The sequence below is a fragment of the Arvicanthis niloticus genome, chromosome 2 (assembly GCF_011762505.2).
Source record: "Arvicanthis niloticus isolate mArvNil1 chromosome 2, mArvNil1.pat.X, whole genome shotgun sequence".
NCBI lineage: Eukaryota > Metazoa > Chordata > Mammalia > Rodentia > Muridae > Arvicanthis > Arvicanthis niloticus.
The window spans coordinates 144506954-144527521 of record NC_047659.1 but is presented as its reverse complement, the minus strand read 5'-3'; the positions used below and the strand labels follow the sequence as shown (position 1 = coordinate 144527521).

The 20568-nt window shown below is 46.3% G+C and overlaps 1 protein-coding gene across 5 annotated transcripts in view; it reads right to left on the bottom strand.

The window, feature by feature from the left end:
• Window positions 1–631: 631 nt before the first annotated feature.
• Window positions 632–20568, bottom strand: part of Phactr3 (phosphatase and actin regulator 3) — a 219182-nt gene continuing 199245 nt past the window's right edge. For 4 of the 5 annotated variants that reach the window (XM_076930348.1, XM_034496548.2, XM_076930349.1 and 1 more), the window contains exons 9-13: window positions 8672–8727; window positions 5044–5105; window positions 3705–3845; window positions 2589–2665; window positions 632–1187 (exon numbers count right to left, since the gene is read on the bottom strand). In XM_076930348.1, coding sequence (XP_076786463.1) covers window positions 1172–1187; window positions 2589–2665; window positions 3705–3845; window positions 5044–5105; window positions 8672–8727 — 352 coding nt within the window. In that variant the 3' untranslated portion in view covers window positions 632–1171. The remainder of the gene's footprint in view (window positions 1188–2588; window positions 2666–3704; window positions 3846–5043; window positions 5106–8671; window positions 8728–20568) is intronic. The other variant, XM_034496549.2, reaches the window with a different exon arrangement.

Below are 20568 nucleotides of genomic sequence, written 5' to 3'. Positions count from 1 at the left end.
TGGGCAGTGGGTAGGAAGGCTTTCTTCAGACACACCAGAAGAGGGCATCGGATCCCATTACAGATGGTTGTGAGCCACCATGAGGTTACTAGGACTTGAACTCAGGACCTCTGGAAGAGCATGACTGCTCTTAACCACTGAGCCATCTCTGGAGCCCCGGAAGGCTTCTTTCTGAAAGTAAACTTAAATGCAAACAAACAAATTGAATAAACAAAAACAAACAAAAAAACCCAAAAAACAAAATTTAGGGGATTTTTATTGCTAGTTAGCTCATTTCTCCCCTTGTACGTTAGTAAACTACACACTCCCAATCTTCTTTCCACCTAAACCTTTTATAGTAGGGTTTGATAATGCAGACAAATGAAAACTTACAACTCTCCTTAAAGAGGGCATAGGATGATTTCCAGTTAAGTTACTTCTAGATTAAATGTACTAAATATTCTTTCATAAATTTTCAATTAACTTGAAAAATGGTAACTAATTTTTCAAAGCACAAGCCTTTATATATTTGACAGAATCTACAGAGAACCAAATTGGCATTTCCTTTCTTGTGTTTAGATTCAAAAGTGTTGACATTTTCAAGTCCCCAGCTATACCTCATCCCAACCCCAAGAAAGTAAAAGCCTTTGTTCATTTCCTGTAATAAGTAATCATTTAATTAAAGAACAAAATTAACAGGAATCAAAATGTTGGAGCTGTATTTTTTTTTGTTAGACATCATATAAAAAAGAGAAAGTATAGTACAGTAAATCACTCTATAACATGAACTTAGTTTTCAAATCATTAGGATAAAAATGTCTTTTCAACAAAATACTGAATGACACTGGGTCACATGTCCCTCATGGCGGAGGCTGGGAGTGTGAGCCTGCACATGCATGTCGCCCATCCTCCATGACGCTGCAGAACTGTAAAACAAGGTTGAAGGCAAACAAGTTTTCTTCTGGGAGAGTTACTCTGGGCCTAACGTGACCCCAACAGTTCACACTCCTCAGACACCAAAGAGGGGAGTGTGTCCTCTGGGTTGCTCCTCTTATAGGTAAGTGATCAGGATTGCGTCTCTGTGATTCTGCTCTTCTCACAAACACAGCAGTTAGTCTTGAGGAAAGTTCCCTGATGAATGTTCAGTGTTGGTATCAAAAATTAAACACAAATTCTTCTCAGAAGAAAATCTCTATGGCCTGTGGAATCTAGAAATGATTTTTAAAAATTAGATATTTATAATAATTATAACTGCCCCAAACAAACAAACAAACCAAAACCCTAAGCCAAAACCAAAAGCAACCACACAAAAATCCCTTCTGCAAACAAATGTACTGCTATTCAGGGTGTCTCAAGCTGATCTATAGAACCTCAAGGAGGGGCCGCTATGGCGGAATGGCCTCAAAGGACTCTATGACTCAAAACAACCCTGTTTGAAAGCTGCCAGTAAGGCTCTAGGACCTGGCCTGGGTGATCAGATTCCTCTTAAAGATAACTGCAGTTTAGTTAACATGTTCATAGCAACACTTAGTACACTCAAGAAAATTAGGCAGGACTGCAATTCTGTGTTGACTTTGTAAAGCTGCTATGAAGTACTAAAATCTGAATTATGTTTAGGTTTGGGGGCCCATACACAGGACTGTCCATTTCTTTAATAATAAAATAAGCATTAAAATGTGTTTTACAAACGAATTTTATTTCCTAAACTCGCATTAAGAATAGTAAGAGCTAAGCGAACTTGTCAAGTAAGACAGAAAACTTTAAAATTTGTTTACATCATTTTCTTCTTTCCATACAACCCTAACACAAGTGTGTAAGGGGTGTAATTAATAGTTATTTTCTGTTCCATAGCCCCAGTCAGCTTGTAAAGCAAATCTTTTAAATAAGAGCAGTAGCCATGCGGGATCCATCACAATAGTTCACAAGGCAATGTACAGAAGCAAGGTTGCTTCTTGTTTTGTATTAGGAACTTGAGAGCATCCTTCAAGGACGAGGACAATGCAGTTGCTCGTACTCTGTGTTCACAATAGTTGAGCGTCACTAGGACTTATAGGCATGTAAGAACTTAGCCAGAGAAAAGGACTTTGAAAATATACATAGCACAAGAAGGAAAGTTTCTTCTCCAACTTCTGTGCAATAGGGTGGGCATAAACTATGCTGTCCAACTTGGTGGGAAGTCAGGCAGAACACCCTGGCTGGCTGCCATCTGCTCCAGGAAGGCAGGAGCTGCTTGTGTATATTTCACTGTCACATCCTCAGCCACGGGATTGCTACACAGTAGAGTCTCAAACGTATGCTGAAGAAATGAATGTGCCTGTGGCTTGGTGAACAATGGCTCGTGTTAGAGATTAATGTCAACATAGATAATGGAAAGTGATTTCACAGCAAACTAGATATAGTGGTAAATTCTATAAGTTATTTTTTATTATTGGAATTAAGTGACTAAGGAAAATTTGAGACCAATTTTCTTAAGCATGACAACTATATACTGTCATACATATCCCCTCTCACCACCAATCCCTACTTAGTAACATTTTTCTGAAGAGGAGCCGAATATAAAGCTTCTTGTGATGAGACTCATCGTGCAGTTCAGGCAACAGAAAGCTCACCTTGTCAAGTGCTTGCTGGATGCGTGTACCTCCATTTCGTTACTTTTATACTCGTTTAATTCTTTACGAATTGCTGCCTGGGATTTAAAAAAGGATAGGGTTTCAAGTCAAATTATTACCTTTACACATTGTCACCCATTATTATGTGCTGACACTGTGGTCAAAAATCAGAAAGAAATGACTTTGTTGTGTTGTAGTGGGGCAAACAACCCTTCCTGCACTGGGCAGGTGAACCTAGCACAGACTTGGGAACCAGTGACTAGCAAGAGCAGTGCTTGGACTCGCTCACTATTGTGCTATCAGAAAACCAGGTCATTGGGATATAGTTTTGTGCTATAGTATATAATTTTGAGCATATAGTTCAGTTTTGTGCTATGGCAGAAGTAGAGTGAGCATGTTTTAGGGCTTCTAGTCTTGCCCTCTTTTAGCTTCTCTAAACATTCTACCATGACAGTCTCTCATGTGAGCCCTTCAAAGTCCAAGAGACAAGAATATATATTGGAGACATAAAAAGCTTTCTATATTCAGATAACACTAGCTTCTGAAGACATTCTTTCCCTTTGATCATCTAAGCATGTCCAACCCCATTAGAACAGCATTTCTCCAGGTTGGTGTATGCTTAGAAACATTCACAGTTATTGTAAGAACAAACAACTAACTGATTGCATAAATTTTCTCTTCCAAGAAAAATATTCTGAAAGCCTCCTTCACACTTCTGGGCTTACGTCCTCCTAGATGATAGCATCTGACCATGGATGGTTACTTACCCCATGGGCTTGGGTCATTTGAGTTTTCCTTATACCATCTGTACCAAATTTTGCAGTTCGCACATCCATGGCATTTGAAAACTGACATTTTTAGGGGGATCTTCATGCACTGTGCAATGTCCACCCATTGGATATGCCAGACACCATTTGCATTGACAACCCCAAATGTCTCATGATACTGCCAAATGTCTTTTAGAACAGAACTGCCCCTTAGCTCAACTTACTCCTAAATTATCTTCATGAAACCAACAGAGTGTAGGGCATAGTTTACCTAGTGGTTCACATTGTCTAAGAGAGCCCAGCCTGATCATAAGATGTAATACCCCAAACCAACACAGAAACAGTGTACCTTATCTGCTGCTGACAGTCTTGTCCAGGGCTTGTCTGCCCTCCTGTCATAGTCCTGTGCTCTTGCTACTTCCACATAGTCACTGAAACGGATCAGAATTTTTCTGTCTCTCAATTCATCAACAGTGGGTCTCTGATTAAGCTAAAATAAAAGATGATTATCGTTAGATATCATACGCCACAGTTGTTTTCTTATAGTAAGCAGTATATAATAATCTACAAACAACTATGCTTGCGAGTTACTGTGGATTTTCTCTTGTATGATTTCAGAATGCATCAAATAATCCTCATATAATCTCTTTCTTCCAACACCCACCTGACCTGACAGAGCACATGGACAAGGAGTGGTTGATGGAGCCACTGACTAAACTACATGTGGTCAGCAGTCTGTTAGGCTAACCTCCACTCTAGTGAAGAGCTGGAAGGTTGCTGTGTTAGTTCTAAGCTCAATAAAGCATGAGCCTTTGTTGAGGGTCAGCCAGACAGTGGAAATGATCGGGAGGAAAGGTAGACTTAGGTGCCTGGATTTACTTCCTAGACTAGCCATTGTAAATATAAACTGCTGTCACACAAACGGAATGGAGACCAACAGACTGCTATTCCACAGAAGCAAGCAGCAGCAACCTGCAGTCTGTATTCAAGGAACAAGATATATTGAAGGCAACTAAGAATGACAAGTCTAAAAGGTATGGTTTTTTAGTGTTAAAAAAAATGCTATTGCCTTCTGGGATTTTAAGTGCTATTTGGGTTTCACTGCCTTCCCAATGGATTGCCATTAGGGCCTCACTACCTTGGATCAGTTAGACACTAAAATATTTACAAAAGGCACTGCGCTTAGAGCAACTAACCCCATGTTATCTGGAAAAGCACACAAAGTCACAGTATGCTTTACACTATCCTTCCAAACTGCTGCAGAAGCTTTGTCTAGTACACACCTATTTACAAAATAAAATGCTTTGGTTGTAATCCTGTGCAGATTAGTTTTGTCAATTTGACATAAGCTAGAATCATCTGGGAAGAGGGAAAGCCAGTTGAGAAATTTCCACCATCTGATTGGCCTGTGAGTAAATCTATGTAGACATTTTCTTGATGAGTGATGGGGGGAGGGCCCAGCCCACTGTAGGTGGTACCACCCCTGAGCAACTGTCCCTGGGTTGTATAAAACAATCCGAGCAAGCCATAAACAGCATTTCTTCATGGTCTCTGCATTAGTTTCTGACTCAGTTTCCCTCACTGATGTACTAGGACTTGGAAGTACAAGCAAATAAACCCTTTCCTCCCCACATTTTCTTTTTGTCATTGTGCTTAACACAGCAACAGAAAGCAGACTAGGGCAGTACCTTCCTTGTTAACCTTTGCTTGATTTCCCTCCTTTCTTCTTGCTCAGTCTGATCATTCCTCTCTGTGAAAGAGACAGAGAAGCAAGTTAAGCATTTCTTGTTGCAGAAGCAAGCTTTACTTTTACTAGCTTTCCTCGGGCCCCTTCACAGACGACACCTTTTGACATATCACTATCTGTGTTTGCAATTACTTTCCCAAAAGCTGCTCAGGGCGTCTGGTCTGAGCTGTCACACGTGACTATCCTTTTCAGGCGGATTCTCCTCTGCCCTATACAGAAGAAGTATGTTTTTGCTGCTGCTTGCCTTTGTGGAACAGTTGTCTATTGGTCTCCATGCCACTCAAATATCTGGTCTGTATGTTTATATCTAGGAAAACATGGAGCATACAGTTCCATTTGCATAATACTCAAGTAGGAGTTGCCATTAGGGCCTCACTACCTTGGATCAGTTGGACACTAGGATATGTATAAAAGGTGCCCTTAGAGCAACTGACCCCATGTTGTCTGGAAAAGCACACGAAGTCGCAGTGTGCTTTACACTACCCTTCCAAACTGCTGCAGAAGCTTTATCTGGTGTACATCTATTTTGTCTTTCTGTTTTACAAGGGTGTAAAATGGAGCTTTTAGACAACTGCCCCCAAACATGAACTACATCTCTTCTAATCATGGGCTATGTAATATCAAATATGGACACACCTACATCCCAGAGGCTTTTCCATTGTTGAAGCATACATATATGCGGCTACCTTCTAAGGGGCCAACAGCCCTCAGAATTGGCTTTGCCTCTTAGGTTGTGTTCCTATTATACTTGGCAGCTAAAGGTAGGCCAGCATGTTGAAATACTGTAGTAATGTAAGCCTGGCTCAGAGATGCAGAGAGAAAAAAGAATACAGTCCTATTTCTGGCATTCTAGGTGCTAAATAAAGCCTCAGGTCCCCAGCCTTAACAGACCTCCTGCCTAAGAAATAGATCTCACCCACCAGCACACAGAACAGCAACACAGTCATTTTTTGGAGAGGGAAACTCCTGCAACCTACACCTAATATAATTCTCTATTTTATGCTTTTATTTAAATGGTGTGTTTCAAACACTAGCGTATTGGGGGGAACTGGGTGTGTGGGTGTTTAATACATCTGAGTATGCTTTCCAATAGTCTTTTTATTTTAAAAGCTATGAGACTAGAGAATTTTAGAGAAAAACACAATAACATTATATGCTTGGTTCTTCAGACATATGTGGTAGCAGAAAATGCATTGTTGTCAGCTATAGTGACAAACTAGTGAAACAACCAGGAAACCCTAAAACTGTCATCAGGCCAGCCCTGAGAAGCTAAGGTATGGCATGGAAGTAGTTCTGATTTCTTACAAAGGTCCTGGACAAACCCCACGTGGAGTCTCCTTGTGAAAAGACGGAGGAAAAAGCAGGATATCCCCACCTAAACCCCCTTTATTGTGAAAATGTCATTATTACCAAGGTATAAAAAACAGTTTGGAGAAGTTAGTCCAGCACCTCGGATAGCTCCATGTGGCTCTTAGATGGGTATCTAGGAAAGTGTGATGGCTTCTGATGTGGTGACTAAGAGTTTGGCAGCCCATAAAGGCAGCCCAATGTTCACATGTTAAGAATGTCACATTTCCTCAGGGCCTGAGCTGCTTCACTAGTAAATTGGGGATAAGAGCACGACTCTCAGATTTGTGGTAAACATTAAGGAACGCACACAGACTGAACCCAGTCAGTCATCATATTCAATTAAACCACAAACACATAGAATTCTGAGTGTATGTCAGAGGCACTGACATTTCATAAATCTCCTACTGAAGGGGTGCAAACACAGAGTTCAGTCACAAGTGCAACTACACGTAGTGTGCTGCTCTGTGCATTCCACGTGTGGGGGCCATTTCCTTGCCACGGGGCGGGGGTTGCAGGGGCAAGGAAACAGAACCATACAAGTCAAGCAATGGGCTCCTCAGATCCTCCCACTCAGAACACCTAACAAGGCTTCTGAGCTAAGGAAAAATCTGGCTTACTGGCAAACACACTGTGTTTATGATGCGTTGCCATGACCATCACAGGGAAATCCACTTTCGTCGGCTTGCTAAAGGTTAGTGTAGTCAGTTCCAGATACTTGCTAGGTCTACTCACACTCACCAAGCAGCCTATTTTTAAGACTTTACTGCTTATTTTAGATAGTAACACAATTAGAATCACAGGTATGGGAACCTGGCTGCCCACATGAAAGAAAAGGAGGAGTGGGAACAGGTTAGTCTGGGCCATGGGGGCTTTTTTCCTGTGCCATAGCACACCAGAGTACATCCTAGATCTGGAACATCCCTTGTTGAAGCACAGAGCACAGTTTTGAATAGTATCAATGACATAAGTTTGAATTTTAAATAAGTAGCTTTATATTTTAATATCTAGACATTTGCTGACTAGAATGACTTGACTGCTATTGACTTGAACAAGTGTAATGCCAGAAACAGTCTATGCAACAGAACAAAACAGTAGCACCACATAAGTTTAAAGAAAGAAATCTTTGTGTGTGTATGTTCTTTCTGTCATTGTTCATTTCCAAGCTTGTTCTGTTTAATTATCGAGACTCTATTGCATGTATAGTAAGTACAGTGGCTTCCAAATGTAGGCTCCCAAAAGAAGCTCTAACTATTTAAAAAAAAAAGAATCCTACCATTTTCTTTAAGAATTCTTAATCTTAGGATTTTACCCAGTAGTTTACACAAGAGGGGGTAGGTAGTGTTAAGGCTAAGGACAGTATTGAGGCTAAGACAGGGGAGGAATAGGTTTGAGTTGCACGTTCAGATCAAGACTCTAGCCTCTCTGATAGAACCAGGTCAATCTTAGTGCTGTTACAACTCTGAAAAAGATGATCACAAACAAAGAACACTCAAGTAGAGTGTGCAACACACAGCAAGAGAAAAGCTTAAGATGCATACTACTGGACTGATCCAAAGATGACAAACACATTTTGTGGAAAACACTTTAAAAACTAGTCTTGTGGACAGGCACTACTCGGGGTTCACCTGAAGGCTGGCTACCTTCCATCATTCAAGACCAGGAAACGTGCATACAGTGGACATTATTGCTGGACACCTGGGCTCAGTACATTACAGTTACATACCTAATTGGGAAAACTAGGCCAGAGGTACAAAAGGTGCTAAAACCCCAGGTTCTGAGCCACAGAAGCTTCCCTGCTCCAGTGAGCTAGCTATTTATTTCTTCCAGGTGGGACAAGTGAGGGGTGCACCCAGAAATCCCTGACTGGGTCTGTAATTTCTAATGTCCATAGGACTCCCACTGCAAACTCCCTGGAAGTTCTGCTTGGCACCCAGCATGCACAGGGTTAATGATTTATTTCCCTTGGGTCAACAGGTCCATCAGTCTGAAGATAAGAGTGTCTTTAATTATACTAGGAAGAGAGCTATTTTCATTTCATTTTAGAAGGAGCTTTCTGAATAGAGCCACTTTAAGGCTTTTCTTTCAGAATCTCTTAACTGCTCTGATTAAAGGAACCCAGCGTGTTCCTGTAGAGCTGGGCTGGGTTGTGAGAGCTCAGATTCCTGCAGCAGCCATAGTACACGTGAGGGAAACCTCCAGGGGAATCGCCTGCTACTCACGTTTCAGGATATTTCTTCTCTCGAGTTCCTCCACGGCGGGTCTCTGGCTCAGCCTTCTGCGGAAAAACACTAAGATTATGTTTTGCACCATGGTGACTGCCTGGAAGTTCTGCCCAGGTCTGTCAAGTGAGAGGTGCCTGGCATACACCCCTGAAGTTCAAGATCACCTTCCAAAGGGTAGAAAAGAGTGGACCACAAGAGCCTCTTGCTGGCAAAATCAAGTCAGACTTCCATATGGGAGGGAAAGCCAGTCCACGGAGCCAGTGCTGAGGAAGTCCTTGCTCCACTCCACACCATCACTTGCTCCCTGCCCGGTGAGTGCACTTCACCCAGCCACATGCATGCTTAAGCAGTGCAGAGATTCATTCAGGAAAAACCTTCTTCCTGCCCACTAGCTTAGGAAGAAGCAGGCAGCACTACTGCCGGGGTTTAGGCTTCTGCTTGCAGCCATGCCCCCAGATCCTTGCTTCCAGGCATCAGCTCCATCCTCCATCCTCAGGACCAGGAGATCAGCCCAAGAATACAGCCAGTTGCCTGCCAGACTGAGAGGAGCCTCCTCTGCCCTGCCCCACCCAGGGGGAGTGTCTAGGACCAGCTGAGGGGCCTTGCCTCCCATCAGTGAGCACACAGCTCTAACACCAATGACAGTTGGGGATCTCCCAGCTAACTGGGAAGGGAGTCACCCACGCAGGCGCGGGCCTCTCTCCTCCCTCCTCCCTCCTCCCTCCTCTCTCCTCTCTCCTCCCTCCAGCAGCTCAGAGTGTGCCAGTGTGCTGTGTGAAGACAAATTACTATTTCCTTTTCAGATGGTCTCTGGCTCAGGGAATTGGAGGACGCAGCACCCCCAAAAACATCAAAACTCCACAAAACATAAACAAAGGGCTTGTCGGGAGAGGGAGGCATAATTAGACAAAATCAATGCCAAGCTCCAATTATTTCTATCTAAAATAATGGCCTTGGGTTGAAGCCAGAAGCCTTCCTACTTCCGGATCCTCAGCCACTATAGAGAGGCATCAGGGCTGAGGCAACGAATACGCAGAGTCAGGGGCTATAACATTTTGCCCCTGTAAAAATGCTGTCTCCAGAAATACGTGTCTATTTATAACCCCTGCCCCAGCACAAAACCCGGGGCGTGGTGTGTCTGCTCCACACCTCCCTCTGCACTGGAGCACAAGTTTGCTTCAGCCTCCCCAGAGCGTTCTCTGCCAGCCCTTTCAGGGAGGGGGTAGCCTCCACCTTACTTCTAATGTTCCCTGAGATTTGAACCTGGATCCTGACAACTTCTGGCTGGCAACCAGAGTCAAGCATTTCCCCATCTATCCTAGGTAATGCCTGCCAAATGTGGCCCCTGCTCCCTAACGCTATGGCCCTAAACCCTCTCAAATGACCATGGACTACCAGCTATGCATCATATACTGTTCTAAGCCCTGCGAACATATTGTTGAGCCTGGAAGGTTTGGGGGAGCTCACTGTCCAAAAGGAAAGGAAGATGAACAAGAAACAAAAATCACCAGACATTTTATAGAATTTACATAGAATAACATAGAATTACATAGAACAGTTGAATCAAGGGGTAAGGGGCCAAGCAAGGCAGAGGAACCTGGGGAAGGTGCAGTTGCACTGAAACCCTGGTAACAAGAAGCCATAGGAGATTACACTCTTTATAGAGACTTTCCTAATTGCTCACTTGCTGGGCTTGAAGACTAAGGGAGGAAAGAGAGACCACATGACAATCTGCTGGAGTTAAGCCCATAAGGTCTTAGAGGATATGCTATGTGAATAGACTATCTTGTGGGAAGTGTGGAGCCAGAGATGTTTCTGGGGCTGGGGGATGACCTGGAATAAGGTGTCCTCCCATTCAGTCTGTTCAAGAAGCACTCCATTGGCAGGGATTGTTTAAGCAGGTAATGGCACAATAGGCAATATGACAGGACAGAAGAAGATGGGCTTTGGAGAAAGGAAGACAAACCCTAGTGATCAGAGCTTGGGACACGTCATTTCCTGGCTGAGTATGTGTAGGCAGGGCACTTGGCTCTCCTAGCCCTACTTCTCACACACGGTGAGGACTAAACAGATCTTCAAGGAGTTGCAGAGACTGAGTCAACGTAAAATGACACTTTGTAACATTTGCTTGGAAACAGAAATCTGTCAAGAATTCACACCACCTCAAGGGTGACCGCGCCCAAGGGCTGTAAGGTCAGGATGACTGACTGACCAAGGGCTTTAAGGTCAATGGCCAAGGCCTTATAAGGTGAGAATGGCTGTGGATGAGGCTTTAAGGTCCTTGTGAAATCAGGATTCAGCTTGTCAATGCATACCTTCTCTGACATTTATAAGTGAATATTTTCTCCAGAAAAACAATCCTAGCAGGACTTTGTTCTCTAATACCTGATGACTTGTGTTACCTGTGTGAAGTGGTCGCCCATGCCAGGTACTTCCTCTTAGCATTCTTTAAGTCTACTACCCAGCAGAAGACAGAGACTATAGAAACCTAATGCATTGGCTTGGGCCTGGAAACAGTCAAACTGCTCAGATTCTCCTCAACCTGTGTCTAGGACCCCATCAATGACTATGAACAGCTGCACCAAGGCAGCTGAATTGCCACAAAGCCCCTTGGCTGGCTATTCTAAGAATCTCATGGGACCAAGCACATATGGCTCTGGTAAGCTACAGGCCCATCTGCCAAGCCAGGAATGAGAGGTCCGAGTCTTCTTCCCACAGTACTGTACTCACGAGATAAAGTGTGGAAAAGTTCACCACTAAGTCGGGTGAACTTAGCAGGTATAAGCAGCCCATTGTTTTTGCTTTGATCATTTGTAGTAATTGTAACCTCTGTTATTAGCTTCTCAATGCTTATGGAATTAGATGGAGGCATTTAAAAAAAATAGCATGTTCTGCCCAGGCCAGGTACAAAACCCTGGAAGGAGATGGTTCATAGAGGCATTTAACCAAGTGAGCTTTAGGGAACAAAGTTAATGAAGTCTACCCCTGCCTCCACCCCAAACCAGGCATCTGAGACTGTGAAACTGGAACAGCATAGGAGCCTGACACCTACCAGGTCTGCATGTGACACACGAGAAACAGCCAAATACCTGGTCTCAACCCAGGCCCCAGGAGCCCCGAGAACAAGAACTAGAACCCACAGCTGGATCCAAAGCAGGGAGAGCTGGGATCATAGCAGATGGGGCAGCAGCTGCAGGAAAGACAAAAAGCCTGACCTTCAGGGCAGATGGGAAGGGTGAGGGTAGAGAGAGCTGTTCCCCATAGTGGAAAGTGAGGCACAGACGCCTTGGCTGTGAGGTAGTGGCCACTCAGGCCATGAGGACATGGTCATTTGTGGGCGGAACCCCAGCCTTGGAAAGGAAGGCTGTGCTGAAGGGGCTCATTGCTCATGGTCCTATCACTCCCTGCGGATGCGCCTGGAGCACCTTGCTGCCAGTGAACCTAGACAAGCAGGTGTTGGTGACGGATGAAAAGAATGCTGCCAGGTCTTCTCTCATTCCCTGGACTAGCATTCAGTCTGGACAGTGCTACTAACTTGCTGCCATCATCTTAAGGACAAGGAGCCAGGAAACAGCAAGAACAACTCTGGAAGCCAAGGAGCACGGGAACACTGAGAGGTGCAGGGAAGGCCCATGGGCCTCACTGTCCTGTGGGATGCATAGCTCTTGGCTTTCATTGCCACTGCCCAGAGCCCATGGTTTGGTGACAGTGACTTACCACCTCGAGCTGACTCCCCACAGTGAGGCTTGAAAGGCTCCAAGGAAAGAACTACCACAACACAGTAGCTTCCAGTCAAAACAGAGGAGAGAGTGTTGGAAGGCTGGAGCCTTTCTGCTCACCTTCAGCTTTAGACCATAGGGTGCATCTGCCAAGAGCCACTGTCCTCTCCCAAGGTACCTTTCCAGTCTCCTGTGAGTTCCCTAGAGCTGGGAGCATGAGGTGACTCCTGACATTGTGGAAAGAGCACGGGGGGGGGGGGGGGGGGGGACGGGGGTCTACCAAGTGATCTGTGCAAGATGGCTTGACACTCCAAGGAAACACATCCAGAGACACCCAAGGGGCAAAAAGACAATTTCATGTTTCTCCTCCTTATCCAAGTCCCCAGGATGCCAACATTAACACACACTTTAAATAACACAAGGGCCACACCATGAGCAGGCTTGCTTGCTTTGTGCACTCCTCTGAGACTCTTCACTCTTCTATAAATGAACTGCCTAGGGTCAGGGATGTTGAGAATGCTCTCAAGATCCCCCAGACCACAAGATGGGATAGTTGCACCACCTAGGGCAAACGGCTCAGTCATTGGCTCAGCTGCCCTAGACTAGAGATTGTCCTGGCTCCAGTTAGCAAAAGCCTCCAGCAAGGGTAGGTCATTTTTGCAGGGTGGAAGTGAGGGCCCCAGCCTGTTTGCACACAATGACTGTGGTCACTGAGTTGTGCAGGACTCAGTGTGTGTGAGCTCCTTGTGGGGGCCTCTGACCCTGTTTAAGGGTTCCACTTGTCAGGTGAACCCTCAGACTAAGCCAGAGAGAAACACTATCACAGGCCTCTCCAGATGGCCTGGCCAGGGTTTCTGTTCACATTTAGTGGGATGCTGGGACCCAAAGCTAAGACCAAGGCTGTCCTAGAAGAAGGTCTTGATGTGGGCCAGACGGCGCTTAACTACACTGGTTGAGGTAGAGCAGGTCAATGCTGGGAGCTGCCAAAGAAGTACAGGCTAGCTTCCACTTCCGGTCCCACAGCAATGCTCTTTTAGACTGATACTGGAGAGATCCTGTGAGGAAGACACTGGGAACAGCACTGCCCATCTTAGTCAAGATGCAGAATCATCTGTGGTATCCTTCGATATGGACGGAGGAAATGTGGACTGCAGAGATGGTTTAGTCAGTGAAGTGCTTGACGCACAACACAAGGACATGCTCTTCAGCAACCAGGTAAAACTCCAGGTGTGGTCAATGCATGCCTATAATCCCAGCCCTGGAGAGGCGGTGACAAGCGGGTACCTAGCATACTTTGCGAAGCAAAGGGGATGAACGTCTCAGAGATGAGTGCACCTCTGAGCATGATACCCGAGGTTGTCCTCTGGCCTGCACATGCGTGAACACACAAACGCACGTTAAAAAGGGAAATTTGAAATACATGTATGCATAATTAAATACTGTTCCACTAGAAAGAAGCCAAAATCCTGTCGTTCCTGGCAACATAGAAGGATCTACAGATCATTGTGTTTAGTTAATAAGGCAGACACAGAAAAACAGATACCCTGATTTCACTCATATGTGCAAACTACATCTTAGTTCACAGAACCAGAGTGTAGACTGGAGTGATTGCTGCCTTGGGACAAAGCCACAGCCATCATGAAAGAACAAACACTGGTCTCCTGCCCCTCAGGATGAGGACAGTGAACAATAGCATTTGTGTATATCATGTGTAATTCAAAATCACTAGGAAAGACAATTCTGGGTGTTCTCTCTCTCTCTCTCTCTCTCTCTCTCTCTCTCTCTCTCTCTCACACACACACACACACACACACACACACACACGCATGCGTGCACATGCACACACATATGTATGCATACAACATCCCAATGTATCACTCTCTCCAAAGCTGTTGTCTGCCCATAAAAACCATCCCAAGACATACATATCACTTATCCAAAAAGCAAGAGATCAGATTTTGTGGACAGAGAAGTCTCAATGCTTTTCTTACTATAACACATTCCATGCTGTTACATGTAAACACTTTTCCACCATGTATGTGAGAATGACAGGAGCCTTTGTATGAAGACAGAGCAAGCCTTGGGGATGGCTCTGTGGCACAGACCCTTCCCACTGTGTGCTCACCCCAGCCATGGCATCCCAGGCTAACCCTAGAGGAGCCCTGCCCTTCTCTGAGCCTCATGGCTCCATATAGAGAGCACTCTGCATGCGTGCCTGCCATCTTTGTCTGCTGCAGCTTCTACTTGTCCCTCCTCCTTACACAGTTCCCCTGTGACACCTTCCCCAGGTCACCATATCCATGCCTTAATCTTCCATGTGATCCTAATGCATATGCCGTGTCCATCTCTAGGCAATGGCCTTCCTTCACCTCAGCTCTAAGCTCTCTGGGTAGCCTCTGCTCACATCAACATGCAGCTTCCATAACTCTCACTCATCCTCCTGTATGAGAAAGACCTTGGTCCGAGGCAGAGACAGGAGTAAATGCATTTGAAAGCTGACTGCAGCCTTGCGATATTGATAAGGTACCTATCCCCTCTGATGTTTGGTTTTTCTTCTGAACAGTGGGCAGATGCTATGGGTTCTACATCAGGACCAACTGAGACAGAAGCACGAGGCAGCACACACGAGGCCCTCGGAAGACAGCAGTCTCTAAGTCCTCCTTGGCACATGGTCTTAGCTACCTGGTGCTTCTGGTCAGATGACTGCAGGTCCACAGGAAATTTTGAGAAGCCGGAGGCAAGGCTCAGTGGGTCTGGCTTAAGAACAGATGCTGAGGGCTGGAGAGATGGCTCAGTCGTTAAAGGCTTAAACCAAAAAATATAAGAAGGGATGCCGAGTTACCACTCCATCAGCTCCATAAGCATCAATTCACACAGCTATCAGTGTCAGTGTCATCCCAACAAGACTCCACTTAGGGTCTCCTTCCAGGTCAACTAAGTGTTGAATCAACATTGAGAGGTTCCTTCTAGAAGAGGCAGACACCTCCTAGAGACAGGCTGCCGCTGGAGAGCAGACAGTGCTGCACCCCCAGAGCCTGCATCTATTTTGGGAGGCAATCCTGCCCCACAGCCAGCCCTGAGTCACTGTGAAACTGGGATTTCCCAGTGAGGGTGTGCCAAACACCACCCTTCAGATCTAGAGCCAGGGAAGTAGAAAGTTCTTTTCACTACTGCCTGCTATCCTCAAAACAGCAGTCTTCTTCCCACATGACAAGAGCAAGCAGCCGAGAGGAGACCAGGACTGAGCACCTCACAGCGGTCCCTGCCAGCTCCAGACCTAGAGAGGAAAGTGTGTGCCCACACCGGGATCACACCCCTCTGACCAGTGGACTCTTCACTTAGCAAAGGCTCACCTAGGGAGATGCCAGCTGCTAACATGTACACATACACCTGCTAACACACACACACACACACACACGCACACGCACATGCACACACACACACACATGCACAGTGATCCTGTCACAGCAGCTATCTGCACCAGCTCCCTGGACACAAGGATGAGTATGGACCCAGCGTCTCCATTCCCACGTCCAAAGCCAGCCACTTTTCATACTTCTGGCTTGTTCAGTGTCCGCTGCCCATTTTAGAATTGGTTCCCACTCAGTAATAATCTGTTTCTAGTTGTATTCACTCCCAGTACCTCAGGTGTCTCCACATCTGTGTGCGTGCCTAGGATCCACCAGATCCAAGCCAGCAGCCTGTCACTTGAACATAGTGACAGCCATCCAGAGTCCCTTTCCCTTCTAGCCCCACCATAAGCTGGCATCTACGAAACCCCATGATGAACTCAATCCAAATGTCCTCTGCAAGGCTGGGCAGTCCACGATGATTCCTTCATCACTTCCTCTTCCTGCACTGTGCCCTTTGCCATGACACAGCTACAGCTTCAGATGGGCTCCTGGGGCTGGGATGCCCAACTCCCAGCCCTCCTAGACCTACATCCCTTTGTGCAGCACACACTGCCACCCAGATTTACCTCCAATCAACCTTCACATTTACTCTAAAGCATAACAGGGGCTAGAGAGAGCTCAGTAGGTAAGGTTCTTGCCGTGGAGGCATGAGGACCCGAGTTCTGATCTCCAGCACCTATGTAAATAAATGGGTCACAGCATCTCATGCCTGTCATACCACCATTGGGGAGGTGGAGACTGGAAGACCTGCTCAAGCTGAGTCAGCGGGCTCTGAATTCAGTGTGAAACCTTATCTCAAAATTAAGGATGGAGAGAGACAGATGAAGACACCATGGACCTCTGTCCTACACACCACACACACACACACGCACTCGTGCATGCACACACGCACACATAAAATCAATGTTATGTCATATTCAGAAATGAAGGGAAAAGGAAAATTAAGTTTCCATAAAATAGCACACGTTCTATGCGGGAACTCAGACACGACCTCATTAGGGGACGGGGTGAGAACTGCATTGCTACACCTACACAGATATCAGGATGACATCAGCTGCTAATGAACCAGGCACAGAGGGATGCTGTCACGTCTGAGTAGATGCTTCTGGAAACACAGGGAAGATTCTTAGTAAGGCTCTGGACAGAACAAGGCTTTTTTCCCTCTGGTTCCAGAGCCTTTGCCTTCCAGGAAGCAGTCTGCACGCTATCTCAACAAGGTGCATGGTGTTTGTCCATATGCCTCAGCCCACATTCTTGGGAGTATTGGGAGACACTTGAAGTCAAGTGTGCATGGGTGAGGAGGAAGGAAAGTCTTCACTGCTCAGAGGCTGGCCCTTAAGCTTCAGGACACTTCCTGGTGCCAGGAAAGAAGCACTGGAGGGGCACCCACCACTGACCCTCCATGATACTATCCCAGAATTCCCAGAGGCTCCAAAGATGGCTGACCTGCCAATGGCTACCACGAATCTCTGCCCCAACTGGTACCTCTCTCCGTTTACAGTGAGGAGTGCTGACGACAGAGTGTAAAGGTTACATGAAGCCAGGTACCGATGATGTCACCTGGGAGACTTCCTAGTTCCTTTGTCTGGCACTGTTCCCACATATCCTATGTGGGAAAATGTTTTCCAGATTTCCAGGCTGCCTTCCCCTTGAGGCAGGAGCCAGAGCTCCTGGGGTACTAGGACTGGGTGGGTCCTGCTGGGTAGATACCTGACAAATAGGCAGAGACCAGTAGCCAAGAGCACCTGCCTCTCTAGATGAGTCCCAGAAGACCTGGGAGGCTTCAGCCTGGCCTTTTCTGCTCTGCTCTCCATTGTGATACAAGTACTCAGAACAGATACAGACCCCAAAGGGGCACTAGAGCATCCTGTATGAGGAGACTCTCAGGCCCCTGAGACAGAAAAAAAGATCTGTGTTGGGGATATGTGGAGAGGAAAGACAGGTTGCCCACCACAGGACCTAATATGTAAGCTTCCTGTGGAAAGATATTTCCTCTCAGAGAAGAAAAGAAAACCATTCTAAGTGTCCTGTCAGGTACTAATTCGGACTGTACTACATGGAGGAGAGTGAGGAGCACATGTGTCAGAAAGTGAGGGCAAGGTAGAGCAAGGATGAGTGTGAGCAGAGCTGGATGCCAAGACAGCGCCATAGCTGGGTGCTGATACAGGCCTAGCCTGTGCACATCATACATCAGTTACTAGAAAGGTGCACGGGTCACACATGGTCCCTCCTGTCCTCACGCAAGGGACAAAACAATGCACAGGCATGCCTAAGCTGGTCAGCAAAGCTTCATGTAACCCTTCACACTCTGTCGTCAACACTCCTCACTGTAAATGGAGAGAGGTACCAATGCAGGCAGAGATGCGTGGTAGCCATTGGCAGATAACAGGCAGAGGGCAAAGGATATCCCACACATGGTTATGTACCTGCTACCCCACTTGGTGCTCTGGTCCCAGACAAGGCAGAGTCTAGCCACAAAGAACCAACACTGGCCCCACAGGAGCCCAGGTCAGGGTTACCACTTTATGACAGAGAGCCTGAAGGAGACCAGGGGGACATGCAGCTGGCTGGCAGAAAGCACTCCGAGGGGCAGTGCTCCAGCTCTACCTGTGCTGCCCTTCCCCACCACCTCCCAGCCCTCTGCTGGCTTCTCCTCTGGTCCTTTTGCTCTTGGTCTGGCTGACCTGCCCACTTACTCTGTCTACCATAACAATAAACCACAACCAGAGAGGCCGGCAAACAGCAGAGATGCACGGCTCACATTTCTGGAGTGTGGGAAGTCTAAGCTTAGGAACCAGTGCATGAGGATGAAGCACATTCACTCTGCTCGTGCGTGGTGGGAAGGGCGGGCTCCCTGGGCCTCTGTGATAGGAAGCTGTGATAGTTCATCTTCATTGTTAGCTTGGCTGGATTTGGAATCACCCAGGAGACACACTGCTCTGTGTGTGTGTGTGTGTGTGTGTGTGTGTGTGTGTGTGTGTGTGTGTGTGTGTGAAGATGTTTCCAGAAACCTTAACTGAGATGGGAAGACATGAGACATGCCCTGAATGGTGGACGGCACCATCCCATGGACTGTGGTCCTTCACTGAATAGAAATGAAAAGATGAGCTTATCACTAGTGTTCTTCTCTCTGCTTCCTGACTGACTACAGTGTGACCAGCTGCCTCACACACCTGCCACCATGGCTTCTCAGCAATGGTGATTTCCCAGCAATGGAGGGCTACGCCTCTACACTGTGACCGAAAGCAAGCCATTCCTTCCTTAAGTTGCTTTTTTTTTTTTTTTTTTTTTTTTTAGGTGTTTTGTTTGTCACAGAAAAAAAAAACTAATGCACACACTGATCACCAAGGAGACCCTAATTATCTTCCCAAAGCTGCACCCCAAACAGCGTCTCACTGGGGGGCATGTGAGTTTGGGGGCAAACACTCAGAAACAGCGCTCACTGAGGTTGCTCCCACCTCAGGGCGTGTGGCACGCCGGTCCCTCTGCCCAGGAAACTGTGACTGCAGACATTCGCAAGGCTCCGAATGAGGAAGCAGAGCAGCCCTGACTACTCCTGAAATCACAGCTGGCTACTGAACGGCCACCAGCAGAAGGCATTCTGTGGGTAACACAAGAGAGGAGCAGATCTGGCCACATAGACGTGCGAGCCTTTGCCAGGGGCAGGGACTCTGTCCCTCACTGTTAATCCTTTCCCCCCTTCTACAGTGCTAGCCCTGTGTAGGGAGGAGTGACCAGGACACTGCCATGTGTATGGTCTCATGCATGTGGAACACAGACAGCATGGACTGTTATTAAGTCCTACAGAGGCGCCTGCAGAGCCCAGTGAATGGTCCTGGCCACATGGAGACATCATTGCATTGCAGAGCAGCAGACAACAGCAAGCTGGGGATGACAAGACTGCCAAGAATTGGGACAGGGGTACCCCAACCACAGCTGCCAAGAGTGGAGATGAGACCTTCTGCTGGCTCTGCTGAAAACATAGCTGTTCCCCTCACATAGGGCAGAGATGGGGACATCCCATCATCACTGCGTGGACCGTAACATGGGCCATGTAGATATATTCTCCTGTGGTCATAATTCTCCACTGTCAAAAGTGACAAATGTGACCAGGCAAGGTGTTACCCACCTATCATCCTAGAACTTAGAGGGCTGAGACAGAAGCATTGAGAGTTCAAGGCCATCCAAGGCTACATAGTGGGATTCTGTCTCCATGAAGCCCACTATATTTATATACACAGTATATATAAATATATACTGTGTATATAAATATAGTATTTATATATATAAATATAGTATTTATATACACACCTCTTCTCACCACCAGACCCAATTCTAAGAATATGTTTTCCAAGTGTCTTAAATAATATCTCACACATCCATATACATTCTACATACACACACACACACACACACACACACACACACACACACACTATAGTGAAAATGTAGTGTCTAAAAAGCTGAAGCCTCTACTTTGGCCCTAGTGTGGAAGGCTTGACAGATAAACTCGAATAAACAAAACAAGACAACGAGTGCCTATAGCAGCTCAAGCCATGCAGAGTAACCTGTCAGGCCTGGGGAGGTGGCTCAGCTGGAGGCACCTGAATACAAGGGCCTGAGTTCACATTCCCCTGAACCCAGCTATGCTGATCTATTTACTATTCAGGTATCTGGAAAAAGATCCCTGGGGCTTGCTGGCCAGCCTAACCTAATTGGTAAACCCCAGCCCAATCAGAGACCCAAAGGAGGTGATCAGATG